Here is a 25,244-nt window from a genome sequence, read left to right on the forward strand (position 1 = left end):
TGGTTGTTTTTTGCTTCCTTGGGTTCCAAGTCATTGATTTGATTCTTGGCCTTCAACTACTTTACTGTCGTTTCCCTATAAATTGTTCTTTATTTCAATTACTGTATAATTCATTTCTGACTGTATATTTTTTATGCTGTTAAGGTCCTCACTAAGATCCTTGAGCACCCTTATAACCAATGTTTTGAACTCTGATGAATTGCTTGTCTTCATTTTGTTTAGCTCTTTTTCTGGAGTTTTGATCTGTTCTTTCATTTGGGCCATGTTTCTTTGTCTCCTCATTTTGGCAGCCTCCCTGTATTTCTTTCTATGTATTAGGTAGAGCTGCTTTGACTTTATGTCTTGGTTGTGTGGCCTAATGTAGTAGGTGTCCTGTAGGATCCAGTGGCACAGCCTCCCCTATCATCCAAGCTGGGTATTCAAGGTGCACCCTTAGTGTGGGCTGAGTACACCCTCTTGTAATTGGGCCTTGGTTGCTGTTGGCAAGTCAGTGGGAGGGATTTACCCAGGTCAGTCAGCTATAAGCACTGGCTACGACCATTGATCACCATCTTCCACACTCTATGGAGTATCAGCTGTGTAGGGGCAGGGTGGTGATGCTCTGACATGGTCTGTAGCTGTTCACTGGGTGTGCAGGCTCTGGGGTTTTTTTGGTGGTGCAGGCCAAGGTCAGCCCCAACTTGTGTTCTGCCTGGTACCACCATGCCTGAACTATAAAGCAATCTGAGATGGCTGCTCCTTGTGTTGGACTTGGAGATTTCTAGGCAAAGTCACGCTGTGAATCTAGGCTGGCTTCTGCTAGTGCCAGGCCTGGGGCCACACTGAGGCCAGCTGTTGCTTGTTTGAGAAAATTTAGGAAGTTGTGAAGTATGAGCCAAGAATAGCCATTCATACGAACAGCAGCTTGGATGGCCCATAAGTTGGGTGGAATATAGTCTGTGGATCTTCACAGTGAGTCAAACAGTGTTAGTGAAGTTGATGGAGTCTCAGCTAAGGCACCAGCCTGCCAGCTCTATGGGGGATTTAGAAATGGGACAATGGCCTCTACTCACCTTGATACCAGACACTTCAGTCTCTTCCTGTTTCTCCCCATATACCACTGGTGCCTTTCAAGCTGCTACCCCATTGCTGCAGCTCAGAGGGAGTGAGACAGAGTAGGTGAGTCCATGTGTGTGTGTTCTTTAAAAGGAACTGGTCGGGGCTCCAGCAGTTCCTCCCACCAACTCAATCCCTGCTGGTTTTTGCAGCCAGAAGTTGTGGGGACTTATCTCTCTGGCACTGAAACCCTGGGCTAGGGGGCCTGGCGTGGGGCTGGGACTCCTTGCTCCTGAGATGTCCCTCCTGAGTTTTTATCCACCCCACGTGGGTGAGACATCAGCCTGTTCCATGTCTGCACCCCTCTTACCTGTCTAGGTAAATGTAGTTTCTTTAATTCTGTAGTTGTCAGACTTCCATTCAATTTGATTTCTGATGGTTCTGAGTAATGGTTGCTCTATATTTTAGTTGTAATGTTGATGTGGTTTTATGAAGAGGTGAGTCATGTCTGCCTATCCCACAATCTTGACTGCTTCACACCCTTCATGGACCTGGGAATAAATATATCCAGTCTCTGTAACCTGGCCCAGACTCTGTTTTATCCATCCCCTTGCTTACTAAGCTTTTGCAACTGTCTTTCAGTTCTGGCCCCAAGCTCCTGCCCCAGGACCTGCCCTCAGGTTCTTCCTCCCATTGTTGTGCCTGCCGGCCCTTCCTCGCTCGTTCCATGACTGGAGCGTCACTTTCCATGATGCCACCAAAATCTAATACCCACTCCTCACCCTACTATTACTGTTTTTATATTAGTATTAGGTTTTGGCCTTTAGAACACGTACAACAGAGTGTAATTATGTATTGCCTTGGGTTTTTATTTGTCCATTGCATGGCTCCCTCACCAGATCATAAAAGCAGAATAAAGGCAGGGACCATGACTGTTGCTTCACTTTCATCATTCAATCAACATTCTGGAAAATACTGATATTTAAAAATCCTTTTGGACCCTCCAGAGTTCCAATCCTTGATGCCTTGGTATCACACAGAGACATGCTTATTTAGTGGTTGAGTGTGGGGACCCTGGAAGAGCGACGCCCGGGGCCAAATCCTGGCTCTCGGGACTTTAAGCAGGTATGTCCTCATTTGTAAAAATGGAGATGATGGTAACAGTAATATCTATTTCACAGGATAATATAACATAGGATGATTAAAAGAATTAATTTATATGTAACCAGAGCAGTGGTTACATAGTGAAATTAGCTCTTATTACTGTATCTGTTCCTTGTGCACTGGTTCACTACTACATGGATCACTTTTTTTTTGCAATTGTTTGCACACCTGTGCCACTTTTTAAGTCACAAATCAGATCCTCGCTGACTTCATATTGGCCGGACAGACCCAGTGCCTGGCCAAGTCATCGCGCAATAAGCAGAACTCAACTTGGGATATTACACAGCATCCAGTTATGAAAACTGTGTGTTAGGGTTATTTTTTTTCTCCCCATACTTTCCTATTAGTCTACCCTCTTCATTAAAGTTAGGCTAATAATCAGTAGCAAATCATGAGAATCCAATATTTCTTGAAGCTTGGGGAAAAGGAAAAAAAAGAAAACAAAGAACACAGTAAGAAAGTATACCTGGAAAGGACAATCACTTGGGTTTCAACGCTCCATTAATCAGTTTGAAGTACAGCCTTTATTATTCTAATTAGAGACTATTATGTTTGTGGAGGAACTGACTCTTCATCTATACAACTTCATGTTTTGAAAATTGTGGCTAATGTATTAAACAAGAAACAGTGAGCTGGCAATATTATCAACAACCTAACCCTACCATTAGCATTCCCATGATATCCTAAGGCAATAATCGAAATCACGTACAGAGATTAACATCGGTGCACGGTCACACTAGGACCCTGCCATCTACTATTTATAATAGAAAAACAGCCCCAGGGTCCCCCTGTCACCCCTGCGGGAGCATTCACTCCCCGCCAGGCACAGAGACACACAGGGAAAACGGTGCAGCCACTGCCAACCATATTCTCAAAGAAGTTTTTGTTCTGGGAACACAAAACTCAGAGGACGTAAAACCCAGATTATAAAATGCTGTTTTTCTCTGGGATTGTATGTGAGTTTAATTTCCATCTTTAATGTTTTTGTACTTCCCAAATTTTTACATTTTAATGAAAAAAGTGTTTTGTAACCATAAGATGATTTTTAAAAACCAATTATTTGAAAGAAAAACACAATTATTTGCTTTACATTTTGGACTTCTATCATTTTTACGGCTTCTTGGAGTGGTTCCTAGCAGTTTACAGCAGAACCCTGTGCAAGCAGCACGCACTTAGGAATCCTGTATTAACCTGGCTTCCCAGGTGAGTCTTCACTGAACACACACAGAAGCTTGCAGAGCCTCAGATTTAGCAACTAGGAAAGAAGAGAAAAACCTGTGTTTACTCTTAATGAAAAATGGGTCTTAAGAAAAAGCTACTCACACTTACGACCAGAAGATGGCGCATGTTTTCCACTTACCTGATTCATGAGTTGTTAAAAGGAAATTTTGTTCAAAATGAATGGCTTCATCTCATCATATAAATCCAGAAGAGCATCCCCACCCTACAATAGTGACTCGGTTATTAAATAATGGATGGGACTAGGCGTCCTGTTTCCATAGAAACCACTCTTTTCCAGAGAAAAGATGATTAGATTTGGGTTTGTCCTTTGGGCTAGAACGGTACTACCCCCAAAGGAGAGCTCTAACCAACTCCTTGTTTCACCGTGGCTGCAAAGTCAGGGCCCACTGTGAACATAGGATAGGTCTCGGTGGAATTCAGTAATAACAGGAGTGAAAAGCAAAGGCAGACAGTAATGGAAAAGAATACAATAAAGATTAAGCTCAAAATGAAAAAGGGAGAGGATCTGAAGTCCCAGGGCTCCCTGGCCTGTTGATGCCACCCAGCCAGTTCTCCTCCTTTACTCCCGGTACTGACACAGGCTAGTAAAGCCAGGACAAGTGGAGTACGGAACCTGAGACACTGAGCAGCCATACAGCTAAGCAGCTTGTAGCCATCTGGTAAATCCAATATTCCTTAACCAAGGATGTTCAGAGTGAATGGTTTACACTTCTCCCTCATTTGTATAGGTAACAAATCCAATTAGTGCCACTTGTGCCCACCACACCCAAGGAGGAAGGGAACCCGGGGAATGAAACATATTTGGGAACATCAGCATAAGGCTGATGACTATTCTATTGAGATCCTCCCTAACACCTCTCCTAAAAGCCCCGCCTTTAAGAAAACAGATAAGAACCCTCAAACTTGGGGTGGTGAACACAATGTAATATATGGATGAAAGGTATATAATTTTATTAGCTGATTTCACCCTAGTAAATTCAATTTAAAAAAATATTCAAGACAAAGATGCAGGGCAGGCTGTCTCTGGAGCACACCCACGCCTTTCTTCCCTCCCAGGCATGCATCTTTTCTCTTCCAAACTCTATGTTCCCAGCAAGCTTGCAACCAGGGCAAGCAACGGACCCGGACAACTCATCTTCGGCTAACCCCCTAAACTTGCCTCCAAGACCCCCGTTCTTCCGACTTCAGAGAACTAAGAACAGCCACGCCTTGGCTCACTCCTTTCCCATAACATTTCCAGGGAGACGAAGCAGGGCACCGCCTGGCCTCTCTCCTGTTGCTGCTTCTACCCCAAGCCCATCCTTTGTTGCACGTTCCCAGCTTTAATAAACATACTCTCAAAATCACCCGGACTCTGTTGTGAAATCTTTCTGGCGTGGAGTCAAAGACCCACACACTGCCAGCGGCCAGAGGCGGACCAACGCTGGCTGGCCCCTTTCTGGGGACAGTAGGAGTCCTAACGTCAGTGGGAGCTGGAGGCAGAGCGCACCACCTTGGCACCTCCACTGAGAAAACTGAGTGCTTATGGGAGCACAGCTCCCACAAAATGCTCGAAATGCCCTGTCCTTCAAGACTCAGCCCCTGTTACAGCTTCCAAGAAACCTTCCCAGACCTGCCCTGCAAGTTTGGCCTCCTCTGCCATTCCTAGAACCCATTGTTTACCGTTAACCTTCTATTAAAATGGATTAAAACAGAATCTGTTTACCAGAGCTGTCTCGCCTAAGAGATGCTGAGCTGTGAGCTACTTCCATAGGGTATCAGCTGCTCCTTTCCTATACGTTCATGATAGACTGGAGGGAGAAGTATAACAATTAAAATAATTATTGCCCAGGAATAGTATTCACAAACATTTAAACAAATGGTATTAACAACATTAATAGCAGACATTTGTGGAAGGCCCACTGTGCCCTGGACACGACTCTAAGCATTTTGCATGTTTCACTTCACTTCAATCCGTGATGTAGGTGCCCTAGAATCTCCCATTTTGCAGAAACTAAGCATTCCTGAGCTCTGGACATTTTAATTCTGACCATAAGTATTCTGACTGTCTCTTTTACTAAGTAAAACCAAGTGTAAATTAAACTTCTCATAGATTAAGTTCCATTAATATTATAAGTGTTCTCAAATATTAGTTATTAATGGACAGAATAAATAATATATTATTACACTATCATTTTTAAAAACCTACTAATTCGGGCCCCCTTGCCCTCTGAAGGTCTCCGAGTGCCCTGGAGGCGCAGGCTAATGCACGGACACTCCCTGTCAGGGCAACGACCAGCCAGCTTCACTTCTTACAATAAATAGGCTTTGAATTGCCCATTAAATTCAGAGCCCAAGGGCTTAAATCTTTTCACCCCAAAACCTGGTAATGTAGAGTGCTGGGAAAGCTAACCCTTTTAAGCACAGAAGCACAGGGCCCATTTTTTCTTTACGGGGAACAGGAGGCAGGGAGTTAGCTGTCTGTGGATGATGAGTTCAGAATGGGAGGCCCTGGGGCGCAGCTGCACAGTGGTGTGCACGGTTGACAACATCCTACCGTGTACTTGGAAACTGTTGGGAGGGTGGATTTTATAGTACGTGTTTTTTCCCCACAATATCTTCTTTTAAAGGGTTCTTGTGAAACCATAAAACCTAGCTTTTGTGCTGCCTGTCACCTATCAGAACCAATAGGAAGAGACAGGAATAGAATCTTTAGGGACACTGTATTCAGATGGCCAGCAATCTGAGAAGATGGTGGGTTATATATCCCAATAAACTGTCTTGCGTTCTATTTCAAACCGACCCTTTTTATAAAGTGAAGAAAAGAGACGCTAAGGGGTATGGAACTCAGGGAAAAGGTTAATCAGATAAGAAGCTGCAGCACTCTTTCATCCATTGACCAGTGATCCTTTATCTGTGTCTCAGGTGATGGTCTTTATCAATGTCCTGGTGGTGCACACCTCACCCTGGAGCACAAGGGCTCAGATACCCTCTTGATTGTTTGCAGTCCTCCTGGAGCACAAAGGTGGAACTGTTTGTGGTCTCCTGGAGTCAGGGTGGGTCATACCTTCAGTTCCTGGAACAATGGCCAAGGTCATTCTTCCACTGCTTCTAGAGATGGAGGAAGGGACAGAGAGAGACACTGATTGCCTATCTCCCATATGCATGTGGACCGGGGATTGAACCCCAATCCTAGGTCTATACCCCATCCAGGAATCAAACCAGCAACATTTGGGTTGCAGGACAATGCTCCAACTGATAAAAAAATCACAGTACTTTTAATTACACTTTAAACCAAAGGAAGATTATCTCTTTAAAAAATTTTTATTTTTTTTCCTAAAGGTCTTATTTATTTACTTTAAGACAGAGGAGAAGAAAGTGAGAAAGACAGGGAGAGAAATATCAATCTGTGAGAGATACAGTGATTGGTTGCCTCTCACACACCCCCAACTGGGGACCTAGCCCACAACCCAGGCCTGTGCCCTGACTGGGAATCCAGCTGGCACCTTTCAGTTTGCAGGCCAGCACTCAATCCACTGACCCACACCTGCCAGGCAAGGAAGATGATCTGTTAATAGCATCAAATATCCAGTCCATGTTCAGATTTTCTTTTTTCGTCTCCCTGTTTGTGTGTGCTTTTGTGTTTGAGTCAAGATCCAAACAAGCTCCACACACAATGCATTCAATTCATATAATTGATGTTATTTAAGTCTTTTTTTTTAACTACATCATTTATTTATTATGTAGAGGGAAGGGAAGGGAGGGAAAAGCGGGGAGAGAAACATTGATGTGTGACAGAAACATCGATTTGTTGCCACTCAAACCCGCCCCCAACTGGGGACTGGGCCTTCAACCCACACCTGTGCCCTGACTGGGAATCTGGGAATCAAACTGGTGATCTTTTGGTTTGCAGGAGGACACCTAACTCACTGAACCACACCAGTCAGGGCTTAAGTCTCTTTCACTGATTAAAAGATTAAAATGTGCCCTTCCTCCTTTCCCTATTGATTATTGTTAAAGAAACAAGGGCCCTGAACTGGTAGCTCATTCAGTTAGAGCACTGTTCCCATACACCAAGGCTGTGGGTTCAATCCCTGGTCAGGGCACATACAAGAACCAACCAATGAATGCATCAATAAGTGGAACATCACATCGATGTTTCTCTCTCTCTGGCTCTCCAAATCAATACATAAAATGAAAGAAAAAAAAAACACAAAAAACAAGGCCACCAGCCCTGTGTGGTTTCCATCACCCTGGATGTCCTGCATCCTGACCATGTCAAGCTGCTCCTGCTCAGGTATCTCCCCTGACCTGAAACTCACATCAAGTTTGATTATTTTCCTGCCATTGACTCTGCCATTTAACTTGAGTTAATTTCAGTTACATGATTTTATTAATAATGACCGAAAGGTAGAAGGGGTTTAAAAAAAGACTACGTATTCTTTGTTGACTCTGCGTACACTGATTGGACACCCACCTGATACCACGGCTTCACTGCTCATTAATTGTATAACCGTGACCAAGTCCTCTCCGCTTAACCCTTGCAAGTCGGGCCTGGGAGCCCAAGCGGCCGGAACCCTGAATCCCCATCTCAGGACAGCATGCTGAGCTGCCGCCCACCCTTCTTATTCTGGGGACAGTTGGATAAACGTTTATGAGAACCACCATGTCTGATTGGACAAGAGAATGTTGCTCACTTATTTATTCCTCTACTCAGCACGAGGGCCTATTACATACTAGTCATAATTTTAGGCACAGGGGATACATCAGTGAACAAGAAAGACAAAATTCTTGTCCTTATGGGGTTATAGTCCAAATTTTGGTGGAGATGTGTAAGAGAAACATGATAAGGACACACAGAATTGAATGGATAAGGACAGACTCTGATAACTGGGAACCAAATAAAGAGGGTGCTGGGATAAAGTGTTAAAGAGAAAGAGGTAGAAAGAGCCACAATAAAGTCACTTTTGCTAATCGAGTCGCCAAACCAAAACTCACTAACCCAATTTCAGTTTCAGCTTCTCCAAGGAGTGAAAGTTTAAACCAAACGGTTTGGAATTTCCTGATCAACACAAGTGAGGTAATTTTCTTGCTGAAATCCCCTACCTTTCCCTAAGGCTAGGATTCCTGGCCTGAAATAATTCACTGTTAATTTCTTACTATTATTCTCTCTTTGCTTTTAAACACTTGCCATTTTATACAACTCACCAGATCCCCCTTCACTGCTAAGTGGGAATGCTGATTCATGAATCACTTAAAAAAGCCAATTGGTTCTTCAACTTGACTCAGTAATGGAATGGGGTGTGTGGGGCCCCTCTAGAAAGGGTGGCCTGGAAGGCTTCCTAGAGGAGTTCACACTTCACTGGACACCTGAGCATGAAAAGCAGTTAGCCAGGAAAAACCTGGGAAAATAGTTCTCCAAGGAAACAGCTAGTGCAAAGGCCCCGAGGTGGAAATCTCAGTATTTCTGAGGAACAGAAAGGAGACTGTGTCTATTACAGGGAGTACTACTTACGGTGTTGAAGAGGAGACATCAGAACAGAATTTTTAATCGAAATGGAAGCCACTGAGAGGTATTACATAGGGGAAAGGATTTCAGAGAGGCCAGAGGAGAGGCTAGGAGAATAGTTGGTTATTTCAGTGATTCGGATGAGACATGAAGGGCTTAAACTAGGCTGAAGCCTTGGGGAAGCAGATAAGGGGACAAATTGGAGGGCTTGGGAATGGTTAAATGTGGACATTTCAGAAAAGAGAGGAATCAAGGGTAAGCCCTGGGGTCGTGGCATGAGTAGACGTGGTTCCATTACTGAAACGCTGGCCAGGAGTTGAGACCTGTACAGGGTGGTGTAGCGCAGGTTCAGCCCCAGGTGAGGTGGAATCTGAGCTGGGAGTGGACTCTCTAGTGCCCGTCCGCAGTGGCCCCAGGGCAGGAGGAGAGTTCCTGCGGAGGGGACAAGGGAGTGTAGGTTGGGAGGGGATTGGGTCCAGGGGCTCTCCACCCTCCCCAGAGGAGGGAGGAGCCAGCCAAAGGTTGTGAGTTCATTCTCATTCCCTCCTTCGGGCGTCGCGTCGGCACCGTCCGGTCGATTCCTACTTTAGGTAAGGCTGGGTGAAGTGGGGGCTGCGGGGTCGGGTGAACCGCCCCCACCCCTGCGGTTTTACGACTTGCTTTGTTCCTCTTTACCAAGTGAGAAAGGCACTTTCCCAAACCTTCCTGTCCTCAGAAAATGGGGGTATTAAAGTAGTGTGCCAGGAGAAAATGAGGTCAGGGAAACGAGGAAGTAGTTGCACTACTTTGTACTGGCTTTTTAAGAATAAAAAGTGGGGAGGTGAAAAATTTTATAGTGTCTTTTGGCCACAATGGACTAACGAAGAGCTTTGGAGTCAGGAAGACCTGGGTTTTCATCCTATCTCCTCCTCTGCCTAGTAAACTTGGAATTGTGTATCACGACCTTTGCTTGAGTTTAGGAAGTGAGACACGGCGGTGTGAGGAGGAGACCGAGTCCTGCTCAGCAGAGGCTCATCTGCCAGGCCAGGGACCCTCTGGGTAAGCAGCTGCAGTCTGGTAGCTGAGGGGCTTGCTGCCTGGAGAAGTGGGGTGTGATCGGAGGGAAGTAATGTATCTGTCAGTTTCCTCATTTTGACCACTTTATCCTGGTTGTGAAAGAGAATGTCCTGGTTTGTAGGAAGTGCACGCTTAAGGGATAGATACTCTAAGTGAAGACAGACCAGGTTAGCAATTTATTCCCAAATGCCTCAGGAAATTTAAAGTGTTTGTATTGTCTCTGCAATACTTTAAAAATTGTGTGGTTACCTCAGATTTTTAAATAATTATTTTAAAAAGTGAAGTAGTCGAAGGAGGGCAAATTGAAGGGGAGAAAGCATGGTTAGTGATTATTAAATTTAAGTGTAAGTTTTTATCGATCTTATGTTCCATACTTATTGCTTAAGAAGGCTGGTACTTAGTGCCATAAAATGGAAATTCCCACCACTTTAATGTAGCTACTTTGATTTTCACATATTGTTACTTGAAATTTTAAAGATCACAGTATTTTCTGTTTTAAATTAGCATTTCTTGGGTTTCGTTTTCATAATTTTAATTTTACTTTACTATTTACTACGTCACTCAAATATGAGATATACGTATCTTGCTGAAAAAAGTGGAGCTCGAGCAGACCTGTTTAGGCATTTTATTTGTTACAAGACTTCATTTGTTTTAAGAGATGGGAAGGGAGGAAGAAGGAGAGGAAGAGAAACGTGGATGTTCGAGAAGTACTTTGGATCTACATCAGTCAGTTGCCTCTCACATCCCCTCAACAGGATGTGGCAGGAAAACTAGGCCCGGAGAAGTGGTGACCTTTCAGTTTACAGGCCAGTGCTCAGTCCACTGAGCCACAGCAGCCAAGGCTAGGTAGGCATGGATATTTTAGAGCGAGTCAGGGAATTGGCCTCTGCACTGATCAGGAATGAGGTTTGCCGTGGATAATCTAGGCATGGGGATCCTTAACTTCGCACTCTGGTACTTGGGCAGTCGGGTGTGATTAGCAGAATGCACGACTTTATCACCACTAGAAACCATGGGTATTTTCATTCCACATTACAGTCGCCAGGTATCTTAAAACAGTTTTATACTCTCAAAACTAAAGTAGTTTAGACCCACCACTCAATCTTTGTAAATAATAGGTTAAGAAGCTCACATGTTGTGTCAAACTTATTTTAACAGCTAAATTCCAGTCAGAGATAAATATGCCGTCTAGTTCTCGCCCAGGAAACTAGGTACCCTGAAGTTCTATCCACATGGGTTGAGAATCCCTAATCAAGGTGGAAAACAACCTTAAACACCTAGGCTGAAGCAAAGTTTGCAAAGTTTTAGTTCAGGCTTAGAAGCCATTAAATATGGTTTAGAAAAGGAAAACTTCAGAGGCCTTAATCAGTGCAGTGGTGAGTTCTAATTTCTGTTGTAAGGAAACTGCTCTAACAAAAATACAGTGGGAGGACGAACTTTGCAGACGGGCATCTGTTAGGAAGGCTGAGAAACATTTAGGAATTCCAACACCCAAGCCATTGGAGGATGGGAGTAAATTTCCCCTTAATCTCCTATATGGAAAAAAGCTGGCTTTAATTTGCATTTCCTTGGCTCGTGACCCAGGCTGTCTGTTCATATGTTTATTATCTGCTTGAATTTCCTATGTAGTGAATAACTTTAAAATGGGCAGCTTGGGGGCGGGGATGGGCGGTGGGGTGGGAGGGGAATAAAGTTGGCAGCCCAGTCTCGTTTTATTTTCCTGAATTTGCTGGCTATGCCCAGTCTCGGTATATTTTCCTGAATTTGCTGGCTATATTGTGGACTTAGCCAGAGAAAGAACAGTTAATACCCCCACCTCATTCTCTGTGCTCCGCCCCTCAGGGTTGGTGTAGCATCTCTTTACTACATACACGTGCCTGGGTGTTTTCTGGCTTTAGGGGCGAATAAAGGAAATGACTAACTTTAACTTCCTTTTATTTTTAATGACATTCTTTTCACATTTTAATTTTCCAAAAGGTTCTAACAACTACCAGGGTGCCCTTTTCAAGGTAGAAGGGCGCATCAGATTTGCCCCCAGCACTCTACTCTCTGTGATGAATTTTTTCAAATACTGAAGTCTGTTTTGGTTTGCATTCCTGTAACTAATAAAATTGATCATATTTTTAGGTTTACTGTCATTCTCGTTTTTGTGATTTTTGTGTGCATGCGTACAAAAGGAAGATTAAACTATATATTTTTTTCTGCGACTTGTTTTTTCCTTTCCTATCCCACGGACACCCCTAACCAAAGTACGCGTGTCTAACACTCTAATCGCTGCATATGAGCGTGCAGTGTGCATGGACCTTCACTGGTTATTAAAGGGCGTGGCTTCCTGCGGTTTTGTAACAGACTCTACAACCTTTGTGTTCACGTACTCTTTTCAGCACTGGCGGTTTTATTCTGGTATAGCTTCTCAAGAGCAGATTTTAATAGGTTTTTCCCACTCCAGCAGTTAAAAAGTGTATTTTTCCCCCTGTTATATCCCCAACTCCTGGGATTGGGCCACTTTTAATGTTTGGTATTGCTTTGCCTTCTCTCTTTCTCTCTCTCTCTTTTTTTTTTAGCTTGTCAGTTTATATAAACTTTCTATAAGAAACTAAAGATTTTGTGATGGTTGTTGCAGAATTAAATTGTATTTCCTCTGTGAACTAATCTGTTTTAGCTTTTATGCTGAATTATATAATGAAAATTATCTGTTCTATACAGTTAAATGGAAATTTGTAGACATGGAAACTTTTAAAATGTTGAACATTTTATTGCATTTTCTTTTCTTTTTAAAATTTTTTTTAATTTTTAGACATTTTTATTGATTTATTTTTAGAAAGGAAAACATCAATGTGTGGTTGCCTCTTGTACATGTTTCACTGGGGCCCTGACCCACAACCCAAGCATGTGCCCTGACTGGGAATCCACCTGGCGACCCTTTGGTTTGCGGGGCACTCAGTCCACTGAGCTACAGTAGCCAGGGCATGATTTTTCTTTGTAATACTGATCTGATGAGGGTTTTGTGTTTTTATTTTTTGGAACAATATTTTATTATTTAAAGGCTTTGCTAGAATAACATTTGTTTCCACTAGCTTTTTTTTTAATTAACATACATTTGCAGACTGTGTTTTAAAGTCCTTGTACTGAGTCTTTTCACATGTTTAATTTCACACATTGCAATTTTTTTCTTTGGCTTTTTACTTTATTCTTTACACTTTTCTCAAATTTCTACTTTTATCTCAGTTTTTATCTTTCTCGTTTTAAAATTTTGATTTAGCCATTGTTTGATGCATGAAGAGATATTTATGTATGTAGATTATCATAACTGAAATTTTTCTTTGCTTTATCTCACACTTTTGACCTTTGTGCTTTTATTGTCTACATGTATCTGTACAATTTTGCCCCTATTTCCAAGATTTTAGTTTTGTTTTTTTGCATTTTGCTTTAAGAGAAATTTTTTTTAACATTTAAAAAATATGTTTAACTCTGGCTGGTGTGGCTCAGTGGATTGAGTACCAGCCTGCAAACCAAAAGGTCTCTGGTTCAATTCCCAGTCAGGGAACATGCCTGGGTTGTGGGCCAGGTCCGCAGCTGGGGGTGTGCAAGAAGCAACAGATTGGTGCATTTCTTCCACTTTAAAGATTTATTTATTTATCTTTAGAGGGAAGGGAAGGAGAGAGGGAGAGAAATATCAATGTATGGTTGCCTCTCGTGCGTCTCCTGCTGGGGACCTGGCCTGCAACCCAGGCATGTGCCCTGACTGGGAATCGAACCACAGTTATTTGGTTTGCAGGCCCATGCTCAATCCACTGAGCTACACCAGTCAGGGCTAAATGTTTTTTAAAAAATAAAAAATATGTTGGTTGATGTGAGAGAGAAACACCCATTGGTTGCCTCCCTGACTGGGGATTGAACCCCTAATCTTTTTGTATAGAGACTGTGCTCCAACTGGCTGAACCACACCAGCCAGGGCTAAAGTAACTGTTGTAGGACATACAGGGCAGTCTGTGTGTTTCAGCCGGGAGAGCTCAGTGGCTTTCCTTAACAACTTACTTTCTATTTTTAAGCATTTTTCTTTTTTTTTAAAAGATTGTATTTATTTCTTTTTAGAGAGAGGAGGAGGGAAGGAGAAATTGGAGAGAAACATCAGTGTGTGTTTGCCTTTTCCACGCCCCCTACTGGGGACCTGGCCTGCAACCCAGGCATGTGCCCTGACTGGGAATTGAACCAGCAACTCTTTGGTTTGCAGGCCTGCACTCAGTTCACTGAGCCACACCAGCTAGGGCCTTTTTCATCTTTTTAACCTGACACTCTGTGGACACCTTTCAGCACTGCCTTCAAAGCCTTCATCTATGGGAGGGCCAGAGGCTGCCTTCTTTGCTTTTGACACCATCTTGGTGAAAAGGGCAATGACTGTAGTTTTATTTTTTTCCAGAATGTCATATAGTTGAAATCACACCGTATGTAGCCTTTTCAGACAGGCTTTTTTCCCTTAGGGTCCTCCATGTTCTTTCAAGGCTGAATACTGCATGTCTTTTTAGTGCCAAATAATATTCCTTTGGCTGTAATACAGTATATTTATTCATTCCTCTACTGAAGGATATCTTGGTTGCTTCCAAATTTAGGCAATTATGAATAAAGCTGCTATAAGCATTAGTGTGAGGTTTTTTGGTTTTGGTGGGTATGTTTTCAGCTCCTTTGGATGTATACCAAGATGCATGGTTGCTGGGTTGTAGTGTAAGAATATGATCAGTTTTGCAAGAAACTGCCACACTGTTGTGCAAAGTCGCTCTCCCCTTTTCCCTTCGCACCAGCAATAAGGGTTCCTGTTGCTCCACATCCTCACCAGTAACTGGTTTTGTGAGTGGTTTGCATTTTGATCATTCTAATAAGTGTGTAGTGGTATCTCATTGTTTTAATTTGCATTTCCCTGATAGCATATGATATGGAGCATCTGTTCGGATGCTTGCTGTGCTGAGGGGTCTGTTCGGGTCTGTGGCTCATTTTTTAATCAGGTTGTTCATTTTCTTACTACTGAGTTTTAACCATTCTTTGTATATTTTTATTTATTTATTATTTTTATTTTTGAAGGATTTTATTTATTTAGACCTAGAGGGGAAGGGAAGGAGAAAGAGAAACATCAGTGTGTGGTTGCCTGTCACATGCCCCCTACTGGGGACTTGGCCCACAGCCCAGGAATGTGCCCTGACTGAGAATCAAACCAGTGACCCTTTGGTTTGCAGATGGGCTCTCAATCCACTGAGCCACACCAGCCCGGGCTCTTTGTATATTTTTAGTAGTAGCGCTTTAGCATATGTCTTTAGTCTGTGGCTTGTCTTCCCATTTACCCATCCATGAACAGATGATTCACAAATACACACTGGCAGAACAGAAACTAGCTTGAACTCTAGGCCCATTTATCCCGTTGTCTATCTCAAAAGCACCTCAAACTCAGTATGTCAAACAAAATTGGTGCTTTTTCTTTAAAACCTAGCTCTTTCTTGGTCTTGGTGTATAGCAAGCATCACCATTTGTCTAGTAAGAAAGCCAAATGTGAAAGTCCTCCCATTTCCCTCCCCCCTCTGTATCTTATCTTTCAACAGGTGTGTGCTCCAGACTTCATACAGTCTTTCCTCTGCCAAGAATGTACTTCCTGCTGTTCTTTGCTATACAACTGCTGCTCATTTTTAAGACCCAGTTTGAACCGCTCCCCCAGGAAAGCCCTCCTGGATCTTCTTGAATACATCAGTGTGTAGTATAAGCACCCGCGACCCTTGACCCTTACTTTGTAATTTGGCACATTTGCATATGGATATTTTTCCCCCTAGATGTTAACTCCCTTGAGGGTCAGTTCCATGTCTGTTTTTGCTCAACTTTTTTTTCCTTTAGCATTTAGTACAGTAACTACATATACTCTGATCTTAACATATGTGAACAAATGTCAGGGAACTTGTAAGGTTTGTGTCTTCATTCAGAAATGTTACCAGGATATATGTAGATGTATTGTATATCTTTTATTAACCTTGTGCCAAATCTCATGAGTTTTGTCATCAGATGACTCTGGTCCAGGAAGGTTTCCTGTTACCATGCTATTTATTTGTTTTTCATCCTCCTTCCATTAGCTGTTTGTGAGGTTTTCTGGTTCTGTTCCTCAGAGCTACTGTCAGGACTCACAAGTTCCATTGACTCACAAGTTCCATTGGCTTTCTTATTTATTGATCTGCTTTAATAACAGCTACAGTTGTGACTAGTTACCCTAGTTTCCTTCCTATAAGTCAATGAACCCCCATGAAGGGGTGTAATTTTTGTTTTGTTTTTTTTTAAGGTTTTATTTATTTATCTTTAGAGGGGAAGGGAAGGAGAGAGGGAGAGAAACATCAATGTATGGCTGCCTTTCATGCGTCCCCTGCTGGGAACTGGCCTGCAGGGAACCTGCCTGCAACCCCAGTATGTGCCCTGACTGGGAATCGAACCGTGATTGTCTGGTTCGCAGGCCCGTGCTCAATCCACTGAGCTACACCAGCCAGGGCGCTAATTTTTCTTTTTAAACTTACAAGTTCTAGCAATTTGAAACAGTCATGGTGGATCAGCAGGTGGTATAATTGTTAGTACTTCAGCAGTAAATTCAGCTGGTAAAACTTGATTACCTTATAAGATTTGCAGAGGGAGATTCAGAAACTGGCATCCTGGCCCTGGCTGGCGGAGCTCAGTGGATTGAGCGCGGGCCTGTGAACTAAAGGCTCACAACTCGATTCCCAGTCAGGGCACATGCCTGGGTTGCAGGCCAATTCCCAGCAGGGAATGCACAACAGGCAACCATACATTGATATTTTCTCCCTCTCTCCTTAGCTTCCCCTCTAAAGATAAATAAATAAAATCTTTAAAAAAAAAGAAAAGAAACTGGCATCCCAGCTGTTGTCCAAAGTGTGTATTGTGCTTTCTCACTTCTCATCCCAGTTACCTAAATAATGAAGGAACGGGAGTGGTCTCTCTCTTTCAAAGTTAGACACTTACGCAGTATAGTGAAATGATTAAAAACATAAATGAACAACCCAAATGCGTCTCCTCACGCCAGAATAGGACCTAAGTTAGGTGGGAAGAAGCAGGGAATTTAGTTCTTATATTCCCTTCAAGATATGTTTTAACATTTGCACTCTGGAAAATAATATTATGAATTGATTTAACAGCTAGTTTGAAAAAAAATTCTTAATGTGAATCTCTGCTATTGAAAAGGGGGCTTGTGTTTCTCCATTTTGTGTAAGACTCTATCCAAGGTACCTTAGACTTTCAAAATTTGGTATGGAGCACTTTTAAAAAAAATGTTTATTTGCTTAAATTAATCAGTTTGATACTAATAGAACATACCAAAGTTAATAGTATGGGAAACCGTTTCCATCATTCTTATTTATTTACTGTTTTATTGATCTATTACATTCAGTCTTTACCTAAATGGGATTTTAATGGTCATGTTGTATGAATTTTTTGAATGCTGATGTTTTTTTCCTTTTGTTTTAGTGTACATATGCCCATCTCATTAGTGGCCCTTTTATTAAGTTGTTACGGAGTACACTTATATAATTTACTTAATAACCAAGCTTATCTTTCTCAAGATAAAAATAAAGCTTCAGTAAACAATTACTTTTTTAATATTTCAGCTAATTTTTTTTAAGATTTTTGAATTTGGAAGGTCTGCAAGAACAAAAGTTATTCTTCAGGAAAAGAAAACAATCCAGTTTTGATTACATATTCACCATGTCCAGTGTACAATCAAGTATCCCTACATTTGCAAAGAAAGAAGAAAATAGTTTCCACATGAAAATAATTCAGCTGATAGAAACCGAGGTGGCTCAGTTATTGGATTTAAAATACAAAGACATGTCAACAATTATTATGAAGAAGTCAAAAGTGTTGATGGAAAATATGACCTTAATGGTTGAAGAAGTAAGGGAATCTCTTTAAAACGACCTAAAGGAAATTTTGGGAGTAAAAAGTACAGTGCCTGAAATGATAAATCCAAACTCCAGTAGCAGAAATGAGTGGCAGCAAAGAAAAGATACAGCCTCAATAAAAACAGGATTGGTAGAAAAAATAGGAGAAAACTATGTTGAGGATATGGAAAATTTGACATTTTAAATGGAAAGAGATAATTCAATGGAGTAGCAAATTAGACAAAAATAAAGAGTATAATACTAATCAAGGTAGTGAATTGTCCCAGAATGGGACAATTTTTGTCACCTTGTGACAAAATCACAAAGTCATGAAAAGTATGGAAGAAGCAATAGGTAACAGATGACATGGTGGACATTGCAGCATCCATATAGAAGTAACAGGAGAGGGCCACGAGCATAAACAAGATGTACTAATCAAAGAAATGAAAGAGGAAAACATCCCTCAGAACTTCAAAAATAGAGAGGAAATTCTAAATGCTTCCAAAGAAGATGGAGAAATACATTGGCAGCAGACTTTTCATCAGCAACATTGGACATTAGTAAGCAATGGAGTGATGTCTTCAATATTCTGGGGGAAAATAATTTTGAACCTAAACTTTTATGCCAAGTAAAATTAGCATTTAAATGTGATGGTAAAATTCAGGAGTTTTTCAAACATGCAGAGCCTCAACTAGTTTATCGGCCAAGAATCTTTTATGAAAGAATTACTGAAAGGTGTACTGCCAGAAAATGAAAAAGTAAAGAAAGGAGAAGGAAGATGTGGGATTCAAAACAAAGTGGTAAGCATACAACTCTGTAGAGCTTATGTATAAGATATATGTAATAGTTGATTTTCAGACCAGTTTTTAAGAAATCCTTAAAAGTAAAAGCATGACATTAAAAGTAATGATTAAAAAGCCCTTTTTAAAGAAAGATTTTATTTATTTACTTACAGAGAGAGGAGAAGGGAAGGAGAAAGAGAGGGAGAGGAACATAAGTGTGTGCGAGATATGGTTGCATCTCTCACAAGGCCTGCAACCCAGGCATGTGCTCTGACTGGGAATTGAACTGGTAACCTTTCAGTTCATAGGCTGGTGCTCAATCCACTGAGCCAGCCAGGACAAAGCACTTTTTTTTTTTTTTTTTTTTTGAGTACTGTTGGAAGCTTGGAAGAAATAAGATAGAGTTAAGAGTTGCTTGAGAGGAGATTGTACATATTCTAGCCATTGATAGAAAAACATGAATGAATATGTTAAATATTTAAAGGTAAAATTAGAACAATAATTTAATTAAAAGGGAGGCCCTGGCTGGTGTGGCTTAGCGGATGGAATGCCAACCTACGAACTAAAGGGTCACTAGTTTGATTCCCAGTCAGGGCACATACTTGAGCTGTGGACCAGGTCCCCAGTAGGGGGTGTACAAGAGGCAACCACACATTGATGTTAATCCCTCTCTCCCTCCCTTCTTCTCTCTAAAAATAAAAAAAAAATGAAAAAGTTTAAAAAATGCATTGAATCTGTAACTTGCTCTGGTTAGTATGTATATTTTAATAATACTCTAAATTGGAATTTAGGGACATCAAATACCTTTCTATTTATTTGTGCCTTCAGAGGTCTATATTAATCCAATATTTAAGAATAAACATTTAATCTCATAAATTAATTGTTCCCCTGAGAGTTAAGCAGATATGTAACCTGTTCTTGATATTGGAGTGTTGAAGAACAAATAATGACCAACCAGCCAGAAACAGGGGAAAGTCCTTCCTAACAGAAGGAGCAGTAAGTGAAAAACTCAGGGTCAAGGAGAGAGTTTTAAAAAATATTGATCCACCATTTATTTACATTGCAGACACTGTCATAAGCTCAGTACCTAGATTGCCTTTTTTAACCTTTACAACAAAAGAAGGTAGTGCTATGATAATGTCCTGTTTTAGGGGGGAAATTGAGACAGTGGTGGCAAATGTGGCAACTGGATTTGAAAAAAATCAGACTTGAATTGAGCCTGCATGCTAACCAAAACATTTTCCTTTTAAATAAAGTGGTTAGACTTTGAACTGCCTGGTAGGATCTTGAAAAAACTTTAAATTTTCTTGTCTTCTTTGGGGGAAAGGTTAATTTTGTATGTTCATTTTTGTTTTGTAATCCTCCTAAAGTTAGATAACAAGGTCTCTTTAACTACCCCTGCATATGATAACCAGAGATTCACTAATACAAGTCATCATTGAGAATCAGTTGTACATAAAACACTATGAGTTGGGAATACAGAAGAAACACAGTATACATAACCTCATGGGAATCTGTTGCAAGTACCACACAAGAAATTACAGGTGTGATGGAATGATCATAGGGACACCTGGCTTCTTTGGGGACTCAAAAAGCCTTTGAGAACAAGTCATTTAAACAATTTTCTACATATTTGCTAATTGTCAAAATAGCAGCCATGTTACATTTATAGAATGAAAGCTTGTATTCTTTTAAAAGACACACAATTTAATTACTTTTCTTAACTTTCAGGATAAAACTCTAATAGCCTCAAAGCATGGAGCTGGGGGAACAACCAGTGATGGCTTGATCCATCAAAGAACCTTTACGTCTTATTTATTGAAGAGGTAAAGGTTGCTGAGCCAGAAGAGGTAAAAAGCTCAGAGACTCCCAAGGAAGAAGATTCAGAGTGGAAGTAAAAAGAAGCCTTCATGGAGGAAGAGGCCTCAGAGCTGGAGGAGGAAGGAGAAGAGGCTTCAGAGTTGGAGGAGGGAGAAATGTCCTCAGGCCTGAAGGAAGAGGAAGAGGCCTTGGAGTTGAAGGACAAAGAAGAAGCCACCGTATTAGGTAAGGAACAGCCTTCAACCTTTCAGTCTTGTGCTATGGTGGTAAATACAAAGCATGGAGCTGAAATAACCAGTGATGAGTTGGAGAATATTTTAACTGAAGAGGCAGAAGACTCTGAGAAAGAGGAGGAAGAAAGCTCAGAGTGAGAATTGGTAGTATTCTTACTGTGGGAGGAAGGAAAGGACTTTGAAGTACAAAAACTAAAGACCACGTCCCAGATTGAGAAAAAAAGAGGACTCACATACACTTAAAGAAATTGCCTGTAGTTATTTGGCTTCAGATTCTGAAAAGAAAGCATTGGTGAAACATGAGCTAACATCTAAAGAAACAGATTTAATACAAGAAACAGAAGAAAACTTTGGAAGAAGTGTAATTAATATCTTCAGAGAGATACAAGAGAAAATTGGAAGTATTAAAAATGACCATCCTGGAAATAAAAAAATATCAATCTCAGAAACAAAAATTGAAGTAGGTGCTTTGAGGGGCAGACTAGACATGCTTGAAGAAAAAATGGACAATCTAGAAGATCGTATTGATGAATTCTCTTAGGATATAATGCAAATTGCCAAACTGATATAATTAAAGAAAGAGTAAGACACATAGCAGATAGATCCAGAAGCTTAAACATCTGTTTGATAGGCATTCCAGAAAAAGAAAATAAAGAGAACGAAGCAGAGGAAATTGTTAAGGAAATAATTGAAGAAAACTTTGCAGCACTAATGAAGATTCAAGTCTTAAGATTATCAGTGCCTATCAAATACCCAGTAAAAGTGATGAAAAGAAATTCACCCCTAGACACATCTTGGTGAAATTTGGGAATTGCAGTGATAAAGAAAAAATTCTAAATGCTTCCAGGGAGAAAAAAAGAGATAACTTTAAGAGAAATAAGAGTCAGATTGACAGCAGACTTATCATTGGATACACTGGATGCTAGAAGTCAAAGGGGCAATATCATAAGAGTTCTTCAGGCAAAAGGCTTTAACCCTAGAATTCTATATCCAGCCAAATTGGCATTTGCTTTTGAGGGTAAACAAAGATATTTTTTGATACTGAAAAATTTAGAAAGTTTATTTCTCATATACCCCCTTTGAAAGATTTACTGGAGGATATATTTTAGCAATCTAGGGTGAGTGTAAACACATACAATATATATTTTCTTCCTGAACCAAAAACCAGCAAGGGAACCTGGAAAATAAAATGCTATATTTTTATCCCAAAACACAGACAGCTAACAGTATATTTGGGTATTAAGGGGAAAAATGATTACAAATACTACCTACTGTTGGTAAAGTTGAAGGGTGTATTAAAATTTTTCATGGTAATTCTAATTTGTGGGGGAATGAATCTGCCAATATAACCATAAATAGGAAAGCGGTGGGGAAGGAGTAAAAAAAGCCTGGAAAAAATGTCAGGATAGTTCAAGAGAAAAGAATAGAAAGGTTGAACTCTCAAAAGAAGGATATTTGAATTTTATCATTTATCATAATGTAAATCTTAATAAACTTTCCTTTGAATATGCATTTTTATATTAAATATTTTCTATTCTACATTTCTTGAAAGAACTTTGTTATGATATATTTCACATTTTATTGCATGAGCCCATTCAATGGAGAGATTAAATTTCTTCCCTAATGTTAGACACTAGTTTTTTCTTAATTTTTAACTAATGACAATTGAAATGAATTGATTTGTAATGCATAGTTAGCCAAGAAGGAATTAAGGATAGAATGATGTAACTATTTTATGACTTATTACAAGGGCTAATTAAGTATATTCAATGTACCAAAACCAAAAAATGTATCTATCCCCTGTCCAGCATTGGAAACCAACCTCTCCTTTCTCAATTCAGAGTTCTAATGTTGGCCTTTGAGGACCTTCTGCAAAATGATTATTATTTTAAATGCCCTGGCCTCAGTAGGCCTGACTTTGAGCTCTAATTCTTTGTGATTCCAGGGAAAATCTTAACTTCCCTTGAGTCTCAGTTTCCTTATTCTGTAACTGAGTGAATTCCTTACAGGCTTCTTGTAAAGGTTCCGTGAGGTGATATTTGTGCCCAACGTAAGAGTCCCCAGTAGATGGGGACACACTGCTACCTGACCTACCAGTACAGAGCAAGGCTGGTTGCCCTTTTCACTGTAGACTTCAGAGTGAGAACCACGGCAGGCCGTTTTCATTTGCATTGGATGTGGGTAGGTCAGAAAATTAGAGACAATCACTGCTACCCCACTATCTGCATTGCTTTGCAGTACAATACAAAAATCAGGAAATTGATACTATGTTAATCATGTTTTAGGTTTATGTGGCCACAAACCTGATGCCCTAGAAAGCATTTATTTTCTTATAGTTATGGATGCCAGATATCCAAAATCTTACCACTGGACTGAATTCAGGGTGTCTACAGAACACTTGAGAGGCTAAATAGGAGGGTCTCCTTGCATTCCTTGGCTTGTTGGCTGCATCATTCCAGTATACATTTCCTATGGTAAAAAAATCTTCCTCTGCCTCTTAGTAAAAGTGCTCATTACTGCATTTAGAGTTAACACAAATGATCCAGGATAATCCCCCCACCTCAACATCCTTAAGTCATATGCAAAGTTATTTTCACTGTATAAGGTAAAATGTTCCAGCAGGTAGGGCCTGTTATCTTTGGGGGACTATTAGGTCTCCCACATGAGAGTACAGGCCTCACTGATTCCACCAGGCATTAGTATACACCCATTTATATGTACAATTCTCTGCAGTTTCACCTTGTGTGTAGATTTGGGTAACCGTACTCAAGACCGAGAACTGTTGATCACCACTAAGAAGCTCCCTCATGCCTCCCTGCCACCTGCTTGTACCTGGCCCCCTAAGTGCTATTTATTCATTTCTTTAATTCTGGCATTTCAGAAATACTACATAAAGGGAATCAAACAGGGTGTCACCTTTTGAGGTGGCTTAAACTTGATATTAGGTCTTTGACATCTGAATTGTTAGAAGTCATAGAGTCCCTTGTCCTCAGCTCCCAGGCAATGAACATACACCAGGAAGAAGACACAAGGACCCTTTTTGGTCTTCCCTGGGGGCCCAGCATTTTTTGATAAGGGTGTGGCAAAGGTATTTGAGCTTTCAGTAGGAACTTCCAAGGGTGAAGGGGACCTGAGCTGGCAGATTGCGGGGGACTGCCTAACATCTCATCCCTACACTAGGTCAATGAACTTACACTGGCACTTTACAACTTGCCATGGTGGGAGTAGTTACCATAGAAATGTACACATGGGGGCGCTTTTTTTGAGGGTCACTGATTTTACCAGGAAACCACTAGTCATGTTATTGTGTCTCTAATAGCTAGAAGCAGAGGTGCAATAGGAGCTGGTGCAGTGACTCGGGCCCCTTCTGGAGGGGTTTGGGATTGGAGATTGTCATTAACCAGTGAATGGAATTGTTGACAAGGACCACACTCTACTAGTCACCCCTTTGTATAGCTGAAGGGAGAATAGATGGTTTTATTAAATTGGGTAGTGTCCCCCAAAATTCACATCCACTTAGAATGTGACCTTTGGAAATAGTGTCTACTGATGTAATTAAGCAAAATTAAAATAAGTCAAAACTGGGTTAAGGTGAGCCTGATCCAAGAACTGGTGTCTTTCTAAGAAATGATGGCATATACACAAGGTAGACACCACCACCGCCCTTATCTTAAACCCTCACCTCTTGGGCCTTCACTGCTACTCCCTTCCTCTAGAGATGTACTGGGAGCCTCCCCTCTCCCTCTCCTAGCCAAGCTCCCAGAATTCCCTGGCCAAACACTTCCAGCCTCCCAGGACTTTCTTACCTACCTAAGCTCCCTAGACTGGACACAGAGTGAGCATCCCTGGGCCCTAAGGGGCCCAAGGGCTGATTGACTAGTTATTTAGGGAAAGATGTGGAGAATCTGGGTAACCACCTGTGTATTATGGCAACCCTCCAAATTTGAGAATGAGCAGAAGTAGAAAGGAGATGGGCTGTGGGCCAGTGATGCCTCTCCTGTCCCCTGTTCTGGTATGGAACTTGGGGGTCTAAGAATTTTGAACTTGAGTTTGCCATTCTGTGTCCTCATGAAGGAAGGCATTTGTAGTAGTTTGGTTTACTTGTAACTTTTAGATACTTAATAGAATATGTAGCTCTTTATACTCTTGCTCCAGACTTGGGGTGAACTATTTGGATTTACTGAGACGGGGGAGCTTTGAAGGAGGTTGTCCAGGGAACATCATGATCAAAGCTTTGCTCAGACTTAGGTGGTGAGTTTTTTAAAAATAGAATTAAGTGATTTCCCTGGCTGTTGTAGCTCAGTGGATTGAGTGCTGGCCTGCAAACCAAGGGTTGCCAGTTCCATTCCCAGTCAGGGCACATGCCTGGGTTGCACGCCAGGTCCTCAGTAGTGGGTGCTTGAGAGGCAACCCCAAGTGATGTTTCCCTCCCTTTCTATCTCCCTCCCTTTCCCTCTCTAAAAACAAATAGAATTAAGTGAGAAGACATCAGGCAGGATGATGAAGGAGG

At 41.2% G+C, this 25,244-nt stretch overlaps 1 protein-coding gene across 1 annotated transcript; it reads left to right on the forward strand.

Moving 5' to 3' along the window:
- The first annotated feature begins 17,722 nt into the window (after positions 1-17,722).
- Positions 17,723-21,843, forward strand: L1TD1 (LINE1 type transposase domain containing 1). The gene is given in 11 exon segments (XM_053655643.1): positions 17,723-18,106; positions 18,108-18,414; positions 18,417-18,559; positions 18,561-18,698; positions 20,412-20,465; positions 20,468-20,959; positions 20,961-21,297; positions 21,300-21,449; positions 21,452-21,585; positions 21,587-21,752; positions 21,755-21,843. Coding segments are annotated over 11 exon segments (2,394 nt in total).
- Positions 21,844-25,244: the final 3,401 nt, after the last annotated feature.

The sequence above is a fragment of the Artibeus jamaicensis genome, unplaced genomic scaffold, assembly GCF_021234435.1.
Source record: "Artibeus jamaicensis isolate MK-2021 breed Jamaican fruit bat unplaced genomic scaffold, CSHL_Jam_final scaffold_1019, whole genome shotgun sequence".
In the NCBI taxonomy this organism is placed as follows: Eukaryota; Metazoa; Chordata; class Mammalia; order Chiroptera; family Phyllostomidae; genus Artibeus; species Artibeus jamaicensis.